Source organism: Ranitomeya imitator, chromosome 9 (assembly GCF_032444005.1).
Source record: "Ranitomeya imitator isolate aRanImi1 chromosome 9, aRanImi1.pri, whole genome shotgun sequence".
Taxonomy (NCBI): Eukaryota; Metazoa; Chordata; class Amphibia; order Anura; family Dendrobatidae; genus Ranitomeya; species Ranitomeya imitator.
Genome location: NC_091290.1, coordinates 70,118,398 through 70,144,071, shown reverse-complemented (window position 1 = coordinate 70,144,071; position 25,674 = coordinate 70,118,398). Strand labels below are relative to the sequence as shown.

General features: G+C 41.7%; 1 protein-coding gene across 1 annotated transcript in view; it reads left to right on the top strand.

Moving 5' to 3' along the window:
• Positions 1-25,674, top strand: part of KIF18A (kinesin family member 18A) — a 225,317-nt gene that overhangs the window by 73,702 nt on the left and 125,941 nt on the right. Inside the window, exons 3-5 of the mRNA XM_069739769.1 lie at positions 7,789-8,150; positions 23,489-23,646; positions 25,386-25,490. Of these exons, the coding sequence (XP_069595870.1) occupies positions 7,826-8,150; positions 23,489-23,646; positions 25,386-25,490 (588 nt within the window). The 5' untranslated portion in view covers positions 7,789-7,825. The remainder of the gene's footprint in view (positions 1-7,788; positions 8,151-23,488; positions 23,647-25,385; positions 25,491-25,674) is intronic.

The window sequence follows — 25,674 nt, the reverse complement described above, 5'->3', positions numbered from 1 at the left end:
TGCAGGGACCGCGCCGCAGCAGGTAATTATGATTACACAGCCCCCGCTCTCCCTCACCTGCCGACCCCCGGGTATATGACTCGAGTATAAGCCGAGAGGGGGACTTTCAGCCCAAAAAAATGGGCTGAAAATCTCGGCTTTTACTCGAGTATATACGAGTATATCGAAATTTTTTTAACCTCTAACATGAAGTACTCAGAATCTGTGGGATCCTTTGAGGTGTTCCAGAGCTATAACCTTAAAGTGACAGTTGTCAGAAATGTAAAAATTGGCCCGGTCATTCAGGTCTAAATTTGCTCGGTCACGAAGAGGTTAACAAATTGCCTTTATTTTCTTTCTACTTTCATAAATGAATCCAGCAATTTCTTCATATGTTGGGAAGTGCAGTAGTTTTTCTGAACTTCAAAAAGACGGTTCTTAAAAACCGTGTGTAATGTTATAGCTTTCTTGCCAACTTTCCTGATTTGTGTGGGAGGCTTCTTCATTTGCCTTCTCTCTCCTGCCTCCGAAATCTCCCAGTGGACAGACACACAGCTGGAGACTGAGAACCAATTCATTTAGCAGATCAAGTGTAAATGCAGCTAGATGTCATTTATAGCTTAAAGCACAACATACTAGATGTTACATATAGATGGATCTCCCTAAATATATCTTAATTAGCTTTGTACACAGTTTGCTCTACTTTTCGTGTACAGATATTGAGTCACAACGTATCCATTGACATTGAGAGATGCTTTCAGAATTCTTCTACATGGCTCGGATCTCGCATATGCCTAGCATACCCTCCCTCTTCAATATCTGTTATGTTCTGCTGATGTGCATTTTGGATACTGTAGCATATCACTCGGCCTTATTATACCATAGTATGACTCGGGCCTACAGTGGTATCAGTCACTCATCGGTTAATTGTGGATACATTTGCTTTATGTCCTAAGCATTTTCAGGACGAATCAGTTTTATGGTTGCCAACTTGCAGTTTGTAGTGATGAAAGCCGTGCGGTTCTGCTCCACACACTTTTTACATCCGTTCACAAGCTGCAGCTAATGATAGTGGATCAGTGGAGATGCTGGGTCTATCTCCACCCAATATCAATTGAGGGTTGGACAACCATCTTTGGACAACTAGCTGCAAAGGATCCCTCTTCCACCCATGAAAATAGAAGAAGGGAATTAAGTTTTTTTTTTTTCTCTATGCAAGATTTCGTTTAGACTTTTTGTTTGAGAACCATGGAAAAATCCTGCAGACAAATGACAATTACCTCAAGATAGAAGTGAGAGAGCTGCAGCACCAGACTCATCCCCCCACCTTATTGCATGAGGAAGGTACAGTTCTGAAGTTGACACTGTGTGAAGAAAAGTTATCTGTAAAGAGACTTTCACATATGTTAAGTGTTGCATGAAGAGAAGTGATTCTGTGTGATAAAAAGCTTAAATAAAACCTCTGTGATCAACTCCAGCACAGAACTGTCATAGCTGTGTGCCCCTCTGTGAAGAATTTTATAGTTAATGGTCGCCTTGAGAGAGATTTTCCTAGGATTCCAAAAATAACTCGTTTCCTTTGTATTGCCCTCATACTGAGTAGCACGCATGCACAAATTTGCTATTATCATCATTACGCCTACTTCATATTGGGATAAGATCATGGAGATGGAAATACCCCTTTTAATGACGGGAGTAAAATTTTAGCAGAGAACAAATCCAAAAACATAAAAGAAAGTTCAAGACCCCCAAAGCATGCACACTGTTCTATAAAAGTAATTGTTCCTTGATTGCAAAACTTGAAAAAATACTGATTGTGTGAGCACTGCAGTCCTTGTGTGTCCGTGTATGTATTTATAATTGCAAGAAAAAGTGAGTTCTTTCAATTTCCTTGGTTTTCTGCACCAATCGCTAATAAAATATTGCAAGTTAAAATACAATTCTAGAACACACACTAAGCAGAGGACACAGAAACGTGTTGCAGGTCATGGCTTTTGAGCACATTGAGTAAATGGCCAGTGTCCAGGAAAAAATGTAAGTGAACCCTTGTGTTAATGAGTTCCCTAGGAGGTAAAAGGCATTTCAGTTAGGGAGGAGAGAGGGACAGTGTAGGTTTTACAGGTGTTATGTCCATTGTCCAGGCACACAAAGCCTGGTTACCAACCAATCTGTTCTGAATAAAGATTGGTTAGTGTGACCATGCCTTGAGGCAAACCACTTTAAGAAGGCCTGAGAGACGTAGATACATAATGCTGGAAAAAGTGTACCAAAGCAAGCCGACCAGGTGCACGTAAATGGAAAACAGTGTCACTGTACACCCTACATGCTGATACGATCCAGAAGTCAGCAGCCTCACAGACCCTAACTGCTGACTTTATTCTTCAACCTGGACAACCTCTTTTTAAATAGTTTGTCAGCAATTATAACTTTGACAATCCGGAAACATTTTATTAGTAATTAATGCAGCGTTATGAGCAATCCTAATAGGTTCTCACTTCTAACAAGTGAGCACCTATTCATTAGACTTGTATGGCCCTATTCCCCTTGGCTGTAAGACTTGAGCAACGAACAGTTGAATGGCTCCACAGGACACGAATGGACCCTACATTCAAGTATGACACTGCTGAAAACCGCTTACCATGTACCTGTGGGACTCTGTGCTGCTTTAACGGCTGCAGTAAATCTGATCTTTTTGATATTGCCATAACCTGCCCTCTATATAGGAGCAGAGTAAACTGTGGAAGTGGAGCCCAGGTCCGTCTTCCAATAGAACAAAAAAGCTGTGCGTGAGCCCTCGTGACTATAATTGATCAGTAATATCTACACCTTTTATAAATGAGCGATACATCATAGCAGATGTACTTTAAGTGTTGAACGTTAACCAGTCCAGGAAGCTTTGATAATGACGTTTTCAATCTCCAATAGAAATGATTTCACTCATTAGAGGTGTTTGCATCCAGGAAGACGTGACCGAAGTTCATGACTGCTAATGGAAGCTCATGTAGAAAAGCCGTGGAGACACCATCACGTGTTTCTCAACGCAAGCCATAAATAGCCAGGTCTTTCACTGGGAAGTAGGAAACTGGCTTTTGGACACCGCGGAGACACCATCACGTGTTTCTCAACGCGGTGTCTCCGCGGCTTTTCTACATCCAATAGCCAGTTTCCTACTCCACACTGATGAGGGGCAAATACCCCGAAACAGCTGTCTGTGGATGGATACCATGTTTTGGCATAGGTGGTTTTCCCTTTTGGGATGCTGCCCTTCCCGGTGAAAGACCTGGCTATTTATTGCTTGCATTGACAAAACATGTGATGGTGTCTCCGCGGCTTTTCTACATGCATTTGCATATTTCCCATAAGGGATGGGAGCAGTGTTCTGGATCACTGCGTTGAGAAACACGTGATGGTGTCTCCGTGGTGTTGGATGTTTTGATCTCCCCGAGGTCATTCATCCTTATGTTTATAGTCCTTTTACTAGGCACTGCTCCTAATAGCCAGTTTCCTACTCCACACTGATGAGGGGCAAATACCCCGAAACAGCTGTCTGTGGATGGATACCATGTTTTGGCATTGGTGATTTTCCTTTTTGGATGCTGCCCTTCCCCTGGTTGTTCCTTCCCGGTGAAAGACCTGGCTATTTATTGCTTGCGTTGAGAAACACGTGATGGTCTCTCCGCGGCTTTTCTACATGCATTTGCATATTTCCCATAAGGGATGGGGGCAGTGTTGTGGATCACTGTCTTGAGAAACACGTGATGGTGTCTCCGCGGTGTTGGATGTTTTGATCTCCCCGAGGTCATTCATCCTTATGTTTATAGTGCTAATGGAAGCTCACCTGAGACTATGGCAATTACCGAGCTCAGAATGAGCTACACCCCAGTATTCTGAAATCGTAATGTTCTCCTGCTTTATAACTATTAGCATATGTGATTGCTTTCATTACAGCTCTATTACTGTCACGCTTTGTGGAACTTGTTGCTTACCCCTTTGCAGGCCATAAGTGTGAGAATGCAATAGGGACCTTAAGTTCATGCGATCAATCATGGAGGCCAACAACCGGTTTAAAAAGTAAAGGATAATATATATATATATATATATATATATATATATATATATATATATGTGTGTATATATATATATATATATATATATATATATATATATATATATATATATATATATATATATATATATATATATATAATAAAAAAATTTTTTTTTTTTTTTCTTTCTGAAATTCTTGATGACATCTTCCAACATCTGATGACATGCATTTCTTCCACATAGGGCAGAGGCTCATAACTTCGTTTCTTAGTAAATGACAGCATTCATTACAGATTGCAGAGTATGTCTTCGCCCACTCAGTATCCCTCACTACCGTTCAGTACTCTGTGTTCCTTCCTGGTCAGATAAAGATTCACTTAGTCCTTATGGGAATCACACCTCTGTCATCTCTATGTATTGCCACTGCAGATAGTCAATGAAGAACCCCCTTGTACATTGGTCTCATGGGTTCGTGTGGGCCACGGTGACCTCCTTTCCTGTCTCTGTACTCTGCCGTTAGATGGTATTGGTAACTGTCTTCTGTACACCGTTCTTCATTTGGATTCTTTATCGCAGCACACTTTCCACTTGTGGCCTGTCGCTATCTGATGCTTCTTGTTAATTCAATAACTCTGTAACGGACAAACAGGCGCTAGCTTCCTGTACAAGCTGCCCAGCAACTCCTCCACACCTGCATGCCATTGAATGCTTACCCTATCCCAAGCCAACAAGCTGCTTACAGGCTAATGACTGTAAAATCACACAACTATGTCGCCTAAAACAGAAAATCCATGCAATAACATTAGCAAAGTCTTGAGAGAGAGGGGGGTGATGGACGACTTTTCCCTTTTAAAGAAGTGCAGAAATGAGTGAAAGCTTTGTACAATGGGATTTATAAATGGAACCTGTCATTTTATTTATGCTTCCTAAGCCATATGCAGCATGAATCGTAGCCAGACTGCAATATCGGTAGAAGATCCGGTCATGGACCATAGTTAGAGGAGACTAGTCCGGTGCTGTCCCTGACTGGCTTTTAACAGCTCTGATGTACACTCATAGGAAAGACCTGTCTATCACGTGGAGTGGTCAGAGGAAAAGCTGGCCAGGGGTGGCAAAGAACTAGTTTGGTCTCTGTTTATAATTTCCAGACAACCTTTAAACTAAAGGTACCTTCACACTGAGCAACTTTCCAACGAGAATGACAACGATCCGTGACGTTGCAGCGTCCTGGATAGCGATCTTGTGTTTGACACGCAGCAGCGATCTGGATCCCACTGTGCCATCGCTGGTTGTAGCTGAAAGTCCAGAACTTTATTTGGTCGTCAGGTCGGCGTGATTCGTCATGTTTGACAGCAAAAGTAACGATGCCTGCAATGTTTTTTCATGGAGCGAACAACCAGTGAGAACGAGAAGTACGTCACTGGATCGCTTCTGCATCGTTCTGCTGTTGCCGTGTTTGACGTCTCCTAGCGACCTAAACAGCGACGCTGCAGCGATCGGATCGTTGTCTATATCGCTGCAGCATCGCTTAATGTGACGGTACCTTAAGATTCTCTAAAATGCCAGAGAGTTTCATAGTTTAATATAGCTTGCTGCATTTTGGCAGTCAGACTGAGTCCCTGCATCTTGTCTTGCATGTATTGACTTAAGAGTTCCCTATAAATATAAGCTTTTAAGGACTGGTACAGGCATCCGGATTATCGGTCCAAGCACTAGCCGACAAAGCAGATTCCACTCAGTCCATTGTTATCCTATGGAGGCCATACACAAGTCCACTTTTTTACCTTGGACCTTGCCAGTCCAAGAAAAAAAAAATATCTGCATTCCTAAGTTTCATCCAATATTCAGATCGCACATGGCCATGCAAGCCTACAAGTCCTTGGAAACCATCAGACCGATTTCCACAGAATGAAGCTGTAGAATTTTTTTTTTCACCATCTTCTGCTCATCTGAGAGAATCAGTGCACACTATGCTAACACTCTGATCAGGGTGTGATTAACATAATCAACCCAATTCTATCAGATGAAAGAATCTGCGGCCGTCTGCACCTGACCTGACAACGCAAGAATAAAACCATGACCCTCCAGGGTTTATACAGCAAGACTGGTGCAGATAAAGCTGACCAATATCCTCACTAAAAGTGGTCATGTTCTTAAAGGGGTTGCACAAACTCAGCAAGTTATCACTTATCCACACTGTGATAACTTGCTGATCACTATGGGTCCAACCACTAAGACCCTAACCAATACAAGAAACTGCACTGTGAAATCTCGACTAACAATTTAAGCTAGATTTTAAATTTTCGCTATCTGAGACCGTTAAAGGGACTCTGTCACCTGAATTTGGCGGGACTGGTTTTGGGTCATATGGGCGGAGTTTTCGGGTGTTTGATTCACCCTTTCCTTACCCGCTGGCTGCATGCTGGCTGCAATATTGGATTGAAGTTCATTCTCTGTCCTCCATAGTACACGCCTGCGCAAAGCAATCTTGCCTTGTGCAGGCGTGTACTATGGAGGACAGAGAATGAACTTAAATCTAATATTGCAGCCAGCATGCAGCCAGCGGGTAAGGAAAGGGTGAATCAAATACCCGAAAACTCCGCCCATATGACCCAAAACTAGTCCCGCCAAATTCAGGTGACAGGTTCCCTTTAAGAGGTTTATCCAAGCTTTAATTTTTATTAGAGGTTAGATTATACTCACCTGGGCGGGTGGTCCGATTCGATGGGCGTCGCGGTCCGGTCCGGCGCCTCCTATCTTCTTACGATGTCCTCTTCTTGTCTTTACGCTGCGGCTCCGGCGCCCTGTTGAGGGCAGAGCAAAGTACTGCGGTGCACAGGCGCCAGGAAAGGTCAGAGAGGCCCGGCGCCTGCGCACTGCAGTACTTTGCTCTGCCCTCAACAGGGCAGACAAAGTACGCCTGCGCCGGAGCCGCAGCGTGACTACAAGAAGTCATCGTAAGAAGATGGGAGACGCTGGACAGGACCACGACACCCATTGGACCAGACCGCACCGGGACCGCCCCTGGGTGAGTATAATCTAACCTCTTTTTCTCATGTTTCAGGTTACATCGGGGGCTTATCTACAGCATTACAGAATGCTGTAGATAAGCCCCTGATGCCGGTGGGCTTAGCTCAACTCCCATTTTGGGGGTGACAGGTTCCCTTGAAACTTGTTTTTAAAATGTATACTTTTTTTTGTTCTTATTTATACCATATGAGTGAAACTTTTGCCATAAAAATTAAAATTCTCATTGATCCCCTGATGCTCATGTCACGCTTCTTGGGTGCCCTACTCGTCTCTATCTGCTCTCATTTGACATTGCTAAGCCAATCACTGGCTGCAGAGGTCACATGATGTAATCTGCAGCAGGAAGATGAGACAACACAGCTGTTGCTTTTATTTATTTATTTTTTTAAATATTATTATAGACAATCCCTCTAAATTTTTGGCCTGTCCCATGGAGCTCTACATTGCACAAAATGTTAACTTCCCTACATATTCTTCTTTTAGATTTAGTGATCACCTGCAATCTTCTAGTAAGCTGTAGCTAAAGCCTGACCTCTGCGACCGCCCAACTTCTCTGCCGGTTGTCTATGGTTTCAGTATAAACCAGTTTTTTGTTCTTTGACAAGTAATGGTCTGCATCCCAGGCTATATTCTGATGCATCTGAGTAACGACCGCTAGAAATAATTGTTCAGGAGGTTGATCATGGTGTTTTTGTTTGTGTTCTCATTCACGATTTCTTCTTCTCCTTGCAGAATAAAACCATTCGCCTTGATTGGGAAACATTAAAACATGGCTGCCCACGAATCTGACGTCTGCAGCCATGTAAGAGTGGTCATCAGAGTCCGTCCTCCAAACGAGAAGGAGAAAGTAGCCAATTTTACCAGTGTGGTGCAAGTGGTTGATAAACACATTCTTGTTTTTGACCCAAAAGCTGAAGAAGTAACTTTTTTTCACGGCAGAAGTGCTGCCAATCGGGACATAACCAGAAGGAAAAATAAAGATCTTAAGTTTGTGTTTGATTGCGTCTTTGATGAAAATTCATCCCAGCAAGAAGTTTTTGAACAGACCACAAGGGTCGTGCTTGATGGCGTTTTGAATGGATACAACTGCACTGGTATGTAACGGTTTCTCTTTTTCTACTGATATATCCAAGTATATCTCCACTTATTTGTCTTTAAAATCTTGCAAAATATGCACCAGCCAACCTATGTCTGGCAGAGCGGGAGTCCCATAGGGGAGGGTCTTGAGCGTTTTTGCTCTGCAATATGATTTCCAATTGCCCTTCTAAAAACAATTTTAGAATTTTTTAGGCCTATGAAACCATGCGCTTCGGTCAGGAGAGCCAGCGATCAGACCTATTCTTCTAATCCAAACAGTCTGTTCTTCAAGGATGTTTGTAATCAGTCTTAAAGGGAACCTGTCACCCCCAAACTCGAAGGTGAGTTAAGCCCACCAGCATCAGGGGCTTATCTACAGCATTCTGTAATTCTGTAGATAAGCCCCCGATGTATCCTGAAAGATGAGAAAAAGAGGTTAGATTATACTCACCCAGGAGTGGTCAGTACGATGGGCGTCGCAGTCCGGTCCGGGGCCTCCCATCGTCTTACGATGATGTCCTCTTCTTGTATTCACTCTCCAGCGCAGGCGTACTTTGTGTGCCCTGTTGAGGGGAGAGCAAAGTATTGCAATGCGCAGGCGCCGGGAAAGGTCAGATAGGCCCAGCGCCTGCGCACTGCAGTACTTTGCTCTGCCCTCAACAGGGCACACAAAGTACGCCTGCGCCGGAGAGTGAATACAAGAAGAGGACATCATCGTAAGACGATGGGAGGCCCCGGACCGCGACGCCCATCGTTCCCCGTCCGCCCCTGGGTGAGTAAAATCTAACCTCTTTTTCTCATCTTTCAGGTTACATCGAGGGCTTATCTTTAGCATTCCAGAATGCTGTAGATAAGCACCTGATGCGGGTGGGCTTAGCTCGCCTTCGATTTTGGGGGTGACAGGTTCCCTTTAATGAAATAACAATGATAATTCAATTTCCCCCTGTCTTCGTTGTCACCGAATCAGCAGACATAAGTTATACACTTGTGAAGAAAAAAAGGGGGTTCCAGCTTCTCCAGATAAAATCCAAAAGGCTTTATTGCTATAACATCATTAAAATATGAAGTGCTCCCGAGACATCACCATGACAGTGTAAAAGGCAGGCTACGCGTTTCGACCGACACAGCGGTCTTTATCAAAGCTAGTCTACTAAATAGTGAATGAGTATAAAAAGACCTATGGACCAATAGCATGACAGAAAACAATCACATGATCGGAAAAGGTCCTATCGATCCAAAATTAACAAACCAAAACGGATAACAATTCACATAATTTAAAAATAAATTTGAATGAAATACAGACAATAATTAATCAAAAATTTAAGAACCTGTCACACCTTAATAATAAATCAATAATGAAACATCAATTCATTTTTCTTGTTAAGACCGTCAGGAAATCTCGTGCCCAGATTAAAGATCCAATATGCTTCACGCGTTAATAGTGTTCTATGCAGATCCCCACCACGTAGCGGCTTCTTGATTTTTTCCAAACCTGTAACTCTTAAAGAACTAATATCACGGAAATGATAATCTATAAAATGTTTCGCTGCAGATGAAATATTACGGTTGATATTACCAATATGTAGAATATCATGCAAATGTTCAGAGATACGGTTCTTCAGTTTCCTAATTGTGCATCCAATATATGATTTGTTGCACTCAATACAATCTATTTTATAAATGACATATCACGTATTGCAATTAATAAAATCCTGTATAGTAAATGTATTGATATTATTGGAATCTTTGAAGATTTTAGTTGTGACCATTCTCTTACATGTAGAACAATTTGTAACATTGCATTTATAGCTACCTTTGCATTGGAGCCAAGTCTGAGATCGTTTGTGAGAAACAAATGTATTAGGAGATAAGATATTACCTAGTGTGGGTGCTCTCCTCACAACAATATTGCACCCCCCTTGTAACACTTGGCTAAGAATGGGATCCTCATACAGAATAGGTAAAGCTTTAGAGATGATATGCTTGATTGCATTGAACTGGGGGCTATACTGCAAACAAACAAATGGTTTATTACCGACATTACTTTGGACAGAATTTTCATCTGGCGAAACGTTAGATGAAATAAGTTTATTTTGTTGTTTATTAGCAACTATTTTGGAAGCTCGATCCAGCATCCAATTAGGATAACCCCGTTGATTCAATCTCTTACAAGATCTAGACAAGTCACTAGTATATGCGTTGTTATTATTGCAATTGCGTCTGAGTCTAGTAAATTCGCCTACTGGGATTGCTTTGATGGTATGTTTGGGGTGGCTACTATGAGCATGGAGAATTGTATTACCAGCAATAGGTTTAATAAACGTGCGTGTTGAAATTAATTCATTAGCACTACCCGTTAATTCTAAATCTAGAAATGAAATTGTAGATTCTTGATGAATATAAGTAAATTTGATATTGTAATCATTATTATTAATGTACAGTAAAAAATCAGGTATGGCAGATACATCGCCCCTCCAAATAATTAATGTATCGTCGATGTATCTGCCATACCATAAAATAAAAGAGTGAAATGGGTTACTGGTTGTAAATAAAAATTGATGTGCCCAAAATGCCATAACCAAATTTGCCAAAGATGGAGAAAATTTGGCCCCCATCGCCACTCCAGTACATTGGAGATAGTATTCCATATTGCCACCTCTTGGACTCCAGACTAGCCATTTGGCGTGTGGGTATCAGAACCTTTAATGTAGGGCTAGTTTGGTTGCTACCAGCAATTGGCGCTAACCTCACAGTTTAAGGAAATATGGCTTCAGAAAATCTATTGCCTTAAAGGGAACCTGTCACCAGAAATAACACTGTTAACCTGCAGATATGCGGTTAGTCTGCAGGTTAACAGTGTTATGATGCTGTCCAGCGCCTGCACGCAGCCAAATGCATCAAGGAGAAAATTATCTTTGTTCTCCCGCCGGCATTCTGTATTCAGACATGGAGGTGGGGCACCGCGGATTAAGTCATCAGCACTGACTGACAGCCAGCCCAAATGTAAAACCAGTGTCAGTCAGGGCCTGGGGTGTGGTTACAACAGCCGCGATGTATACTAAACTGTGACTGAACTGCCCACACCCCTATGACTAAATATTGAATTTTGGCGGGGGAATAAAGATCATTTTCTCCCTGCCGAGTGCAGGCACCGGACAGCAGCAAAACATTAACCCCTTTCTGACATTGGACGTACTATTCCGTCCATGTGGTGTGGGTCCTAATTCCCAAGGACGGAATAGTACGTCCAGCGCGATCGGCCGCGCTCACGGGGGGAGCGTGGCCGGGTGTCAGCTGACTATCGCAGCTGACATCCGGCACTATGTGCCAGGAGCGGCCACGGACCGCTCCCGGCACATTAACCCCTGTCACACCGCGATCAAACATGATCGCATTGTGCTGGCGGTATAGGGAAGCATCGCGCAGGGAGGGGGCTCCCTTCGTGCTTCCCTGAGACTATCTGTACAAAGCGATGTGCTCACCTTGTACCAAGCGTCTCCTTCCTGCAGGCCCCGGATCCTAAATGGCAACGGGGCTACTTCCGGGTCCTGCAGGGAGTACTTCAGGGTCCAGAGTAGGCTCTGGTAACTAAGCAGCAGGGCACGCCAGATCGCTGATCTGACACAGTGCTCTGCAAAGTGTCAGATCAGCGATCTGTCACTATACAGTGATGTCCCCCCTGGGACAAAGTAGAAAGGTAAAAAATAAATAAATAAAACAAAATTCCTTAATAAAGAAAAAAAAAAAATATTGTTCCCATAAATACATTTCTTTATCTAAATAAAAAAAAAAAATAATGAAAGTACACACATTTAGTATCGCCGCATCCGTAACGACCCCACCTATAAACCTGTCCCACTAGTTAACCCCTTCAGTGAACACTGTAAAAAAAGAAAGAAAAAAAGGCAAAAAACAACTCTTTATTATTTTTATCGTATAAAAAGCGCCAAAACATAAAAAATTATATAAATGAGGTATCGCTGTAAATGTACTGACCCGAAGAATAAAACTGCTTTATCCATTTTACCAAAAGCGGAACGGTATAAACGCACCTCTCTCCCCTCCTCCCTCCCTCTCCCCCCAAAGAAATTCATGAATAGCTGGTTTTTGGTCATTCTGCCTCACAAAAATCGGAATAAAAAAGCGATCAAAAAATGTCACGTGCCTGAAAATGTTACCAATAAAAATGTCAACTTGTCCCGCAAAAAACAAGACCTCACATGACTCTGTGGACCAAAATATGGAAAAATTATAGGTCTCAAAATGTGGTAACGCAAAAAATATTTTTTGCAATAAAAAGCATCTTTTAGTGTATGACGGCTGCCAATCATAAACATCCGCTAGAAAACCTGCTATAAAAGTAAATCAAACCCCCCTTCATCACCCCCTTAGTTAGGGAAACTTAAAAAAATTTATTTATTTCCATTTTCCCATTAGGGTTAGGACTAGGGTTGGGGCTAAAGTTAGGGTTGGGGCTAAAGTTAGGGTTACATTTACGGTTGGGATTAGGGTTAGGGGTGTGGTTAGGGTTATGGTTGGGATTAGGGTTCGGGGTGTGTTTGGATTAGGGTTTCAGTTACAATTGGAGGTTTCCACTGTTTAGGCACATCAGGGCTCTCCAAACGCGACATGGCGTCCGATCTCAATTCCAGCCAATTCTGTGTTGAAAAGGTAAAACAGTGCTCCTTCCCTTCCGAGCTCTCCCGTACGCCCAAACAGGGGTTTACCCCAATATATGGGGTATCAGCATACTCAGGACAAATTGGACAACAACTATTGGGGTCCAATTTCTCTTGTTACCCTTGGGAAAATAAAAAAAAACATTTTTGTGGGAAAATTTTTTTTTATTTTCACGACTCTGCGTTTATAAACTGTAGTGAAACACTTGGGGGTTCAAAGCTGTCAATACACATCTAGATAAGTTCCTCAGCGGGTCTACTTTCCAAAATGGTGTCACTTCTGTGGGATATCTACTGTTTAGGTGCATCAGGGGCTTTGCAAATGCAACATGACGCCTGCAGACCAATCCATCTAAGTCTGCATTCCAAATGGTGCTCCATCACTTCCGAGCCCTGCCATGCGCACAAACGATGGTTCCCCCCCCACATATGGGGTATCAGCGTACTCAGGACAAATTGGATAACAACTTTTGGGGTCGAATTTCTCCTGTTACCCTTGGGAAAATACACATGGGGGTTCAAAGCTGTCAAAACACAGCTAGATAAGTTCGTTAGGGGGTCTACTTTCCAAAATGGTGTCACTTGTGGGGGGTTTCAATGTTTAGGCACATCAGGGGCTCTCCAAACGTGACATGGTGTCCCATCTCAATTCCAGTCAATTTTGCATTGAAAAGTCAAATGCCGCTCCTTCCCTTCCGAGCTCTGCCATGCGCCCAAACAGTGGTTTACCCCCACATGTTGGGTATCGGCGTACTCAGAACAAATGGCACAACAACTTATGGGGTCCAATTTCTTCTCTTACCCTTGGGAAAATAAAACAAATTGGAGCTGAAGTAAATTTTTTTGTGAAAAAAGTTAAATGTTTTTTTTTTTTTTAAACATTCCAAAAATTCCTGCAAAACACCTGAAGTGTTAATAAACTTCTTGAATATGGTTTTGAGCACCTTGAGGGGTGCAGTTTTTAGAATGGTTTCACATTTGGTTATTTTCTATCATATAGACCCCTCAAAATGACTTCAAATGAGATGTGGTCCCTAAAAAATATTGGTGTTGTAAAAATGAGAAATTGCTGGTCAACTTTTAGCCCTTATAACTCCCCAACAAAAAAAAATTTTGGTTCCAAAATTGTGCTGATATAAAGTAGACATGTGGGAAATGTTACTTATTAATTATTTTACATGACATAGCTCTGTGATTTAAGGGCATAAAAATTCAAATTTGGAAAATTGCAAAATTTAAGCCAAATTTCCGTTTTTTTTTTACAAATAAACGCAATTTATATCGAAGAAATTTTACCACTATCATGATGTCACGATTGGACTGGCGAGTAAACTGGGACCAGGGGCACCTTTCCTGGCCCTAGCACTAGGGAGCGCCCTAACTCGCCCTGTTCCCGGGATACCCCAGATGGCGAGGATGCTGGGGCCTTCGCCCTCGCCCTGTCTCCTGACTGCTGCCCTGCGTCTGTCCCCCTCCCCCACCGGGGGAAGAGAGGCGCTACAGTGTACAACTGTATACCAACCCGACAAATAGGGGAACAAAGACAAGGGTAAAAAGAAAACTCCACTCACAAAATATGCTCTCACAAATAACAAAGGTATCCACCAGGGTGTGAAGGACGGGGAGGGTAAATAAAGCGGGTAAGGATGAGGAATATTCCAAGCGTACAAACCATACAACTGTCGCACAATAAATTCCTCCAGAGCTCCAAACACCAGCTCCTCACTACTCCAGGTCTATCAAGCAAGTGCTATTTCAGACAAGGATCTGATCAGAAAGCCTAGCTTTTATAAGAGAAAGGAGTGGCTAACTGAGCATAGCTGAAAGCAGGAATTTCCACAAGGCCTATTAACCCCTGTCCTGCTGAAAGAAAACAAAACACCTTTAATACACGTGAGATGTGCTTCTCCTCAGTGATGAAGCAGAAGCCGTCAGACACCGTGGTCTTCTGGTATTGCTCTGTCGCGGTAACTCCGTGACACATGAAGTACAATATGTCACGAGAAAACAATGTCAGAATCGCCAACATCCGTTGAAGCGTTCCAGAGTTATAACCTCATTAATGGACAGCGGTCAGAATTGTAAAAATTGGCCCGGTCATTAACGTGCAAACCTCCGTTGGGGGTAAAGGGGTTAAAAAGTTATAGTCCTCAGAATAAAGCGATGCAAAAATAATAATTTTATATATAAAATAGTTTTCTTATTAAAGCGCCAAAACATAAAAAATGATATAAATGCGCCAAAACATAAAAAATGATATAAATGAGGTATCTCTGTAATCGTACTAACACGAAGAATAAAACTGCTTTATCAATTTTACCAAACGTGGAACGATATAAACGCCCCCTCCCCCTCCAAAAAAAAAAAAAAAAAAATTCATGAATGGCTGGTTTTTGGTCATTCTGCCTCACAAAAATCAGAATAAAAAGCGATCAAAAAATTGTCATGTGCCTGAAAATGGCACCAATAAAAATGTCAACTCGTCTCGCAAAAAATAAGATCTCACATGACTCTGTTCACCAAAATATTTTTTGCAATAAAAAGCGTCTTTTCGGGTGTGACAGCTGCCAATCATGCAAACCCGCTAAAAATAGTAAATCAAACCCCCCTTTATCACCCACCATTACTCCCAAGCAACATGCCCGCTGCCTTGGGGTCATACTTGATTCCGAGCTTTCATTCACCCCCCACATCCAATCACTGGCTCGCTATTGTTATCTGCACCTCAAAAACATTTCTAGAATTCGCCCTTTTTTTACTTTATACTCTGGAAAAACTCTTACTGTTTCTCTTACTGATTATCGTCTGGACTATTGTAACTCTCTACTTATCGCCTCCCTCTTGCCAAACTCTCCCCGCTCCAATCTGTCCTGAATGCTGCAGCCAGGATCATATTCCTCATCAACCGTTACACCGATGCTTCTACCTTGTGCCATGTATGTAGAGGAGCTGCGGAGACACCATCACGTGTTTCTCAACGCAGGCAGTGAATAGCCAGGCCTTTCCCCGGGAAGGAACAACCAAGGGAAGGGCAGCATCCAATAAAGGAAAACATCCAATAAAGGAAAACCACCTATGCCAAGCATGGTATCCATCCACAGACAGCTGTTTCGGGGTTTTCTGTGGATGGATACCATGCTTGGCATAGGTGGTTTTCCTTTATTGGATGTTTTCCTTTATTGGATGCTGCCCTTCCCTTGGTTGTTCCTTCCCGGGGAAAGACCTGGCTATTCACTGCCTGCGTTGAGAAACACGTGATGGTGTCTACGCGGTGTTGGATGTTTTGGTCTCCACGAGGTCAATCATCCGTGCCTTTATAGTCTACCTTGTGCCAGTCATTACACTGGTTACCCATCCACTCCAGAATCCAGTACAAAACTATTTCTCTATTACGGGCCTACTTCACAACCCTCATATCTTCCCTATCCTACAACCCCAAACAGTTTTTCAAAACCTTTAACTACCTCCTCCGCACCCCACTGCCCCCTCCAACCTCCCTCATCTCTACTGAGGACTTTGCCACACACTTTAACCCTTTTCTGATGTACTATCCCGTCGAGGTGGTATGGGCCCGTATGACCACCGATGGGATAGTACGTCTTTACAGATCAGCCGCGCCCACGGGGGGAGCACGGCCAATCGGGGCCGGGTGTCAGCTATGTGCCAGGAGGGGTCACAGACCGCTCCTGGCACATTAACTCCCTAAGTGTGCTCTCTGTGTGCTTACCTGAGACCCTCGGAGTAACGCGATATGATCTCGTTGCTCTGAGGGTCTCCTACCTCCTCCTCCCTGCAGGCCCGGATCCAAAATGGCCGCGGGGAGCCTTCCAGGTCCTGCAGGGAGGTGGCTTGCAAGCGCCTGCTCAGAGCAGGCGCCAGGAAGTCTCCCTGCAGTGCCTGTCAGATCGCTGATCTGACACAGTGCATTGCAAAGTGTCAGATCAGCAATCTGACACTATAGCATAATGTCCGCCACTGGGGCAATGTAAAAAAAAAAAAATCCTAAATAAAGGAAAAAATAAATAAATTGTTCCAATAAATAAATTATTTTATCTAAAGAAAAAAACAATTAAAGTACACATATTTAGTATCACCGCGCCTGTAACGACTCGACCTATAAAACTGTCCCACTAGTTAACCCCGTCAGTAAACACCATAAAAAAACGAGGCAAAAAACGCTTTATTATCATACCGCCAAACAAAAAGTGGAATAACACGCGATCAAAAAGACGGATATAAATAACCATGGTACCGCTGAAAACGTCATCTTGTCCCGCAAAAAACGAGCCACCATACAGCATCGTCAGCGAAAAAATAAAAGTTATAGTCCTCAGAATAAAGCGATGCAAAAATAATTATTTTTTATATAACATAGTTTTTATCATATAAAAGTACCAAAACATAAAAAATGATATAAATGAGGTATCGCTGTAATCGTACTGACCCGAAGAATAAAACTGCTTTATCAATTTTACCAAACGTGGAACGGTATAAGCGCCACTCCCCCCCCCCCCCCCCTCCCCCATGAATAGCTGGTTTTTGGTCATTCTACCTCACAAAAATTGGGATAAAAAGCGATTAAAAAAGTCACGTGCCCAAAAATGGTACCAATAAAAACGTCAACTCGTCCCGCAAAAAACAAGACCTAACATGACTCTGTGGACCAAAATATGGAAAAAGTATAGCTCTCAAAATGTGGAGACGCAAAAACTATTTTTTGCAATAAAAAGCGTCTTTCAGTGTGTGACGGCCGCCAATCATAAAAATCTGCTAAAAAACCTGCTATAAAAGTAAATCAAACCCCCCTTCATCACCCCCTTAGTTAGGGAAAAATAATACAATTTTTAAAAAAAGTATTTATTTCCATTTTCCCATTAGGGTTAGGGCTAAAGTGGGGGGTTTCCACTGTTTAGGCACATCAGGGGCTCTCCAAATGCGATATGGCGTCCTATCTCAATTCCAGCCAATTCTGCGTTGAAAAAGTAAAATGGCGCTCCTTCCCTTCCGAGCTGTGCCGTGCGCCCAAAGTGCCAGTGGTTTAGCCCCACATATGGGGTTTCGGTGTACTCAGAAGAAATTGGACTCCAAAAGTTATTGTACAATTTGTCCTCTTACCCTTGGTAAAAGAAAAAAAAAAAAAAAAAAAAAATTGGAGCTGAAATAAATTTTTTGTGAAAAGTTGACTGTTCATTTTTTTTTTTTTTTTTTTTTTTAAACATTCCAAAAATTCCTGTGAAACACCTGAAGGGTTAATAAACTTGTGGTTTTGAGCACCTTGAGGGGTGTAGTTTTTAGAATGGTGTCACACTTGGTTATTTTCTATCATATAGACCCCTCAAAGTGACTTCAAATGTGATGTGGTCCCTAAAAAAAAAAGATGGTGTTGTAAAAATGAGAAATTGCTGGTCAACTTTAATCCGTTTAAATCCCTAACAAAAAAAAATGTTGGTTCCAAAATAGTGCTGATGTAAAGTAGACATGTGGGAAATGTTACTTATTAGGTATTTTGTGTGACATATCTCTGTGATTTAGGCTGCCGTCACACTCGCAGTATTTGGTCAGTATTTTACATCAGTATTTGTAAGCCAAAACCAGGAGTGGGACAAATAGAGGTAAAGTATAATAGAGACATATGCACCACTTCTGCATTTATCACCCACTCATGGTTTTGGCTTACAAATACTGATGTAAAATACTGACCAAATACTGATCGTGTGACGGCAGCCTTAATGGCATAAAAATTCAAAGTTGGAAAATTGCGAAATTTTCGCGAAATTTCCGTTTTTTTCACAAATAAACGCAGGTAATATCAAAGAAATTTTACCACAATCATGAAGTACAATATGTCACGAGAAAACAATGTCAGAATCGGTGGGATCCGTTGAAGTGTTCTACCTCATAACGGGACAGTGGTCAGAATTGTAAAAATTGGCCCGGTCATCAACATGCAAACCACCCTTGGGGGTTAAGGGGTTAAAATCAACTTTAATTGTTCTTGGGAAATCCCTTCAAAGTTTAATTTTAAAGTGAACTTGACCGCTGGTACTTCCCAATCTGTGGGCATCGTGTATCTCGTACTTGCTGTATGATCTCCGCCATGCTGTAAAAGCTGCTGGGGACGGGGTCGCACTGGAGACTTCTCCTCACCCGCTGCCCTGGATTAACAGGTCTCTACCGCAGTGCACACAGACTGTATATAGGACTTGCACTGCCGAGAATGATGATCTGTTACACTTCACCTGCTAAGCGAGCGTTTTGATAGTTCGCGTGATAGGCAGCCTATTTACACGGCAAGATAATTGTGAGACTAATGTTTTTTACAATCCTCAATTGCGATCATGTTGCAGTGTAAATGCACTTCACAATGGTTGGAACTAGTGATGAGCGAGTATACTCGTTGCTCTGGTTTTCCCGAGCACACTCGGGTGATCTCCGAGTATTTGTAAGTGCTCAGAGATTTACAGCGCCTTGCGAAAGTATTTGGCCCCCTGGAACTTTTTTTTTAACCTTTTCCCACATATCATGCTTCAAACCTAAATAGATCAAATGTAAATTTTTGGTGAAGAATCAACAAGTGGAACACAATTGTGAAGTTGAACGAAATTTATTGGTTATTTTAAATTTTTGTGGAAATTCAAAAACTGAAAAGTGGGGCGCGTAATATTATTCGGCCTCTTTACTTTCAGTGCAGCAAACTCAATCCAGAAGTTCATTGTGGATCTCTGAATGATCCAATGTTGTCCTAAATGCCTAATGATGATAAATATAATCCACCTGTGTGTAATCAAGTCTCCGTATAAATGCACCTGCTCTGTGATAGTCTCAGGGTTCTGTTTGAAGCACAGAGAGCATCATGAAGACCAAGGAACACAACAGGCAGGTCCGTGATACTGTTGTGGAGAAGTTTAAAGCTGGATTTGGATACAAAATTATTTCCAAAACTTTAAACATCCCATGGAGCACTGAGCAAGCGATCATATTGAAATGGAAGGAGTATCATACCACTGCAAATCTACCAAGACCCGGCCGTCCCTCTAAACTTTCATCTCAAACAAGGAGAACACTGATCAGAGATGCAGCCAAGATGCCCATGATCACTCTGGATGAACTGAGGAGATCTACAGCTGAGGTGGGACAGTCTGTCCAGAGGACAACAATCAGTCGTACACTGCACAAATCTGGCTTTTATGGATAGAAGAATGGAAAGAAGAAAGCCATTTCTCAAAGATATCCATAGAAAGTGTAATTTAAAGTTTGCAACAAGCCACCTGGGAGACACACCAAACATGTGGAAGAAGGTGCTCTGGTCAGATGAAACCAAAATAGAACTTTTTTGGCAACAATGCCAAACAATATGTTTAACGTAAAGGCAACACAGCTGATCACCCGAACACACAATCCCCACTGTCAAACATGGCGTGGCAGCATCATGGTTTGGGCCTGCTTTTCTTCAGCAGGGATGGGAAGATGGTTAAAATTGATGGGAAGATGGATGGAGCCAAATACGGGACCAATTCGTGAAGAAAACCTGTTTGAGTCTGCAAAATAACTGAGACTGGGATGGAAATTTGTCTTCCAACAAGACAATGATCCCAAACATAAAGCAAAATCTACAATGGAATGGTTCACAAATAAAAGTATTCAGGTGTTAGAATAGCCAAGTCAAAGTCCAGACCTCAATCCAACCAAGAATCTGTGGAAAGAGCTGAAAACTTCTGTTCATAAACGATCTCCATCAAACCTCACTGAGCTCGAGCTGTTTGCCAAGGAAGAATGGGCAAGAATTTCAGTCTCTCGATGTACAAAACTGATAGAGACATACCCCAAGCGACTGCAACTTGTAATCGCAGTAAAAGGTAGCGCAACAAAGTATTAAGTTAAAGGGGCCGAATATAATTGCATGCCCCACTTTTCAGTTTTTGAATTTCCACAAAAATTTAAAATAACCAATAAATTTTGTTCAACTTCACAATTGTGTTCCACTTGTTGTTGATTCTTCACCAAAAATTTACATTTGGTATCTTTGTTTGATTTCAAAGGGAAAAAAACTCCAAGTAAATGCACCTACGGATTTTTTGAATGCATCCACTTCAAGTGAAAAATGTTAGTAAAAATTCATTTATTTTTTTCAAAATAAAAAAATAAAATATATTTGTAAAATATTTTTAAAAAACAGTACAACGCGTTTCGGCTGCTATTTTTACAGTGCAGCCTTCATCAGGTAGCAAAAAAAACAAAAAAACACAATTCAATAAGCACTATAAAATGATGTTACAACCTCCAAGTTCTCTTAATTATGAGGGTTCCTAGAAGGGATTAGCAGGGCGGGACCGGGGATCAGGTTCTCCTTTCCTGATGACTAACTACATGGTAGCCTCTAAAGAGACACATTTATCTTGTATATATAAAAGAGCAGTTTAGTACTTCTATTCTATCCAAAATGAGCTTTTAAATACATGGTGTTACACTTTTACGAACAAACACAACATTAAAAATATAGGTATATACACAATCATAAATATGATTCACTCCAATACCTCATCAATTCCACTGCTATCAATTCATCCCATAAGATACATTAAAAAAAATAAATAAAAAAATGTTAACAAAAAAAAAAAAATATATATATATATATATATATATATATATTAAAAATATATTAAAAAAAATTTTGTTGTATTGATTTATGCGCAAACGGCTGAGCTATTTATGACAAACCCTTACACATTCTCTACTACATCATTAAGTCCATTTGGATAAAGGCTTTGTAACCTATATATCCAATATGACTCCTTGCGGTTTAATAATTTGTTCCTGTTATTAGCCCCTTTTGGTATATGCTCCAGCGGTGTGACCGTAATGCAGAAGCATTTATTGTGCTTCAGCAGGAGATGACGGGACAGACTATGTTTAATCTGCCCGTTCTTTGCATTATAGCGGTGATTATTCATCCGGGCACTCAATTCCTGGGAAGTTCGTCCCACGTATTGGAGCCCGCATTTGCAAGTCACTACGTAGATGACAAAATCCGTTCTACATGTGAGTCTCTGCTTAATCTTAATTGTTTCCCCAGTAGTATTAGATTGAATACTCCGAGCTCCATGGTTAATGATCTTACAACATTTACATTTGTTTGAAGAGCATATATATACTTCTGTGTTCATCTTCCCTCCATTCACATTGGTATTGTTTCCTATCATGTTTTCTATTTTTGGAACCTCTCTTAATTTACTCTGAGCTACAATATTTTTCACTGTCGCCCCTCTCCTAAAAGTTACTCCCAGTTCCCTTGGAAGCATTTTCCCAAGAATCACATCTTTTTTTAAAATATACCAATATTTTTTTTAAATTCTCCTTATCAATACATTCCCTTTATTATAAGTTGTTATAAAATTAAACTTCCAAAGATTTCTCATATTCTCCTCATTGCTTTCTGGCCTTTCTTTCCCTCTAGTTTCCTCTGCATTACAATCTTTTCTCTTCCTACTTGGGAGACAATCCTCCTGTACTTTGTCCAAATTCTTTCTGTATGCTGTCTCGATTAATTTTTTTTGGATACTTCTTATCCCTGAACCTTTTCTTCAGTATCGCTGATTGGGTCACATAATCTTTAGTGTTTGTACAGTTTTTTCGTATCCTTAAGAACTGGCTGAATGGTACATTAGTTTTCCATTTTTTATAATGCGCACTTCTAAAGTCCACGTAGCCATTCGTATCACAGCTTTTGAAGTGCGTTTTTGTTATAATTTTCCCCGCTTCATGCCCCAATTCCAGGTCCAGGAACACGATTTTGTCCCTTCTGATGCATGACGTAAAGGAGATGCCCCAGTTATTGCTATTAAGAGAATCTATTAATTTACGGGCTTCTTCCTCCGTCCCGGCCCAGAAAATGATCAAATCATCTATATATCTACGGTCTAACGTATTACGCTCAGAGGAAGCGCCGCACTTGTCTTTTTTTTTTTTTTTTTTTCCTCTTTCCCTAAACCAGGGTATTTCTAAAGATCTTTATGTTTGAAGCATGATATGTGGGAAAAGGTTGAAAAGTTCCAGGGAGCCGAATACTTTCGCAAGGCACTGTAGTTTTCATTGCCTCGGCTGCATGATTTACAGCTGATAGACAGCTTGAATACATGTGGGGATTCCCTAGCAACCAGGCAACCCACACATGTACTCAGGCTGCCTAGCAGCCATAAATCATGAAGCTGCGTCAACAAAAACTAAATCTCCGAGCAGTCACAAATACCCGGAGACCACCCGAGCGTGCTCGGGGAAAACCCGAGCAACGAGTACACTCGCTCATCACTAGCTGGAACACATTGTGGCCCACCTTATTCTGAAGTAAGTTTTCCTCAATGTGCTATGCCAGTGCTATCCAAATACTATTGTGAATCCAATCTAGCTTAGGACCTCAGAGGTGGGAATGGTTGAGGTGAATATAAGGTCACCAGCCTGACTGCAGATCATAAGCCGGAGATCTGCCCTGTGTGGGTACAAGTATCGTTGTGCTACCCATTACCAGTCCCATGCTAATTGGGACAGCAAAGGCAGGTAAAGTAGGAACATAAAATTTTTAACGCCTCCGGTAAATTACTCCGTGCTTGTCATATCCTTAGTCATTCTCAAGTTGGCAATGTTCTGTTGTCAGCTTTAACAACTTTTCTTTGTCTCCTTAGTTTTGGCTTATGGAGCTACAGGAGCAGGCAAGACTCACACAATGCTGGGCTCTCCTGGGTGTCCAGGAGTGATGTATCTCACCATGATGGATCTGTATGACCGAATAGACAGCATGAAAGAGGAAAAGGTTTTCAATGTCGCTGTCTCTTACCTGGAGGTTAGTTTTTCTTTAACTTTCTTGTGGTCTTCACCTGTGGTGGTTCCATGTCTGGTAAATATGTGTTGTGTGACCGGAGTGTCAGAAGATCCCGGCTCTGCCCGGTCCGCAGGACTCTGTATGTGAGACTTCGTAGCTTGGTGTAGAAATCTGTGTTTGGAGTGATATGTGTGTATTACACTTCTACTTTTATATTGTGCCTCTTGAGAGAGCAGCGTGTGTCCTCTCTCTTCATGGCTAGTGGTGATCTGTAATATCTTTCTCTGCTAATTTACATCAAAACTAAATTAATATATTTCTAAAGCTGCTCTTCACTGTTCAATCTTCCATGCCGAGTAATGTGAGAAAACACTGAAGTCTCTATAGACACAAATGTACATTGTTGGAGATGATTTACCGTAGTTCTGAAATATAGATCCTAGTATAAATGCTGATTTCTTTTATTTATTTTTAATCTTCGTTTTCTATAATTGTTTTCATTATGAAACTGCAGTTTATCTTTAAGCTAATTAACAGGTGCCTCCTATTAAGCCTTAAGCTGGTCACTGGCACTAGACAAATGTGTTGGGCTTTGTCTATCCTCAATTGTATATGTTGTGTCTGAACTGCCACCATCTGCAGATGTCAGGTGAAAGAAGGAGTCTGGCGGTCACTTTCAGCATGCCAAGTAATTCTCATGGGCAAACAGCCCTCATCAGAGGTGTCGAGCCTCTCTGAAAAGAAAAAACAAATGAGCCTGAACATAAGTTGGTATACCAGCAATCAAAGAGCATGTTCACACTGTAGCCATTTCAGACCTAAGAAAAAAACATGAGCATAAACCTATAGTAAGTAAATGGTAGTAGTACAAGCTATGCTGCGGCTCATTTCTTTGGTCTTGCTGTTGTCTCTTTGTACACACAGGGGTGCGACCCCCTTTCTAAGCTGGGCGTTTCATCTCTATGGCTTCCCATGACAGGTGGCTGCACAGTCGGCCCCTTGTCCTGCTCGGCCCTTATTCACATGGAGCTCAGCTGACACATAGTGAGGTTTTATTACAAGACAGGTTAGGACCTTTCAGATTGGGTACACCTTGTCGCGGTGGAATGGCTGTTACACTTTTTTGTTCAAAATGGTGTTTACGAAAGTATCCAATGTTACTTCCATGTACTAGTAATTTTCTGTAGTGTATATGCTCATTTAGTTTGTTCTTGGATTTTTCGTCCCTCTCTGCAGTGGGAACACGTGCACTCTTGGCTGGGCTGAGCATGTATGTGTATGTCTGTCTACAGCTGATCAATATGTATGGCCACTTTAAACCCTAGTGCACATGGCAAATCTTTGTGCAAAGACCTCATCAGTGCCGACAAGTCTGTGTCTGGGTCATCCATGTGCTAATGTTTCCAGGGGAGACTACTCCTGTAATGTAATCTCTGGCGCAGTAGTGTGCTCCTACAACATGGTTCTGGTATAGGCCTCTCGGGCTCCATAGCTGGGATTCTTTTTCATTTTCAAAATGCTGAAAACTTCACAATATATTCAGAAACAGTATTATTTTTACATCAGTCCCTTCATCAAAGACTTCAGTCGTGTTTAACTCTGTAAAGTCTTCTGTCATTTCCATACAAAACTCTTTAAAGGTCCATAAATTGGTTATAACTGGTAACAGAAGCTGAAACTGCACTCCAACATGATAATAAAGCAGAATTTCTGATGTTCTACATGGAAAATATCAGTATGAGACCCCTTCATTTCCACAGGTGTACAACGAGCAAATCCGTGACCTTCTTGCAAACTCTGGTCCTCTTGCCGTGCGAGAAGATGCTCAGAAAGGAGTAGTCGTTCAAGGGCTAACACTGCATGAGGTATGTGGTTTGTGAGAGGAGCCAAAACCCTTTCAACGGTAGCCCTTAAAGTATATACAGTATGCATTTACCTCTTCAGCATCAGACTACCCTGGGAATATTGCCCGCATATAGTAATGATGTGTGTAGACGGCATGGTTTCCCTTGTTTGGTTTGGGAGGCATTCAGGCTGCACAGCTCTGGA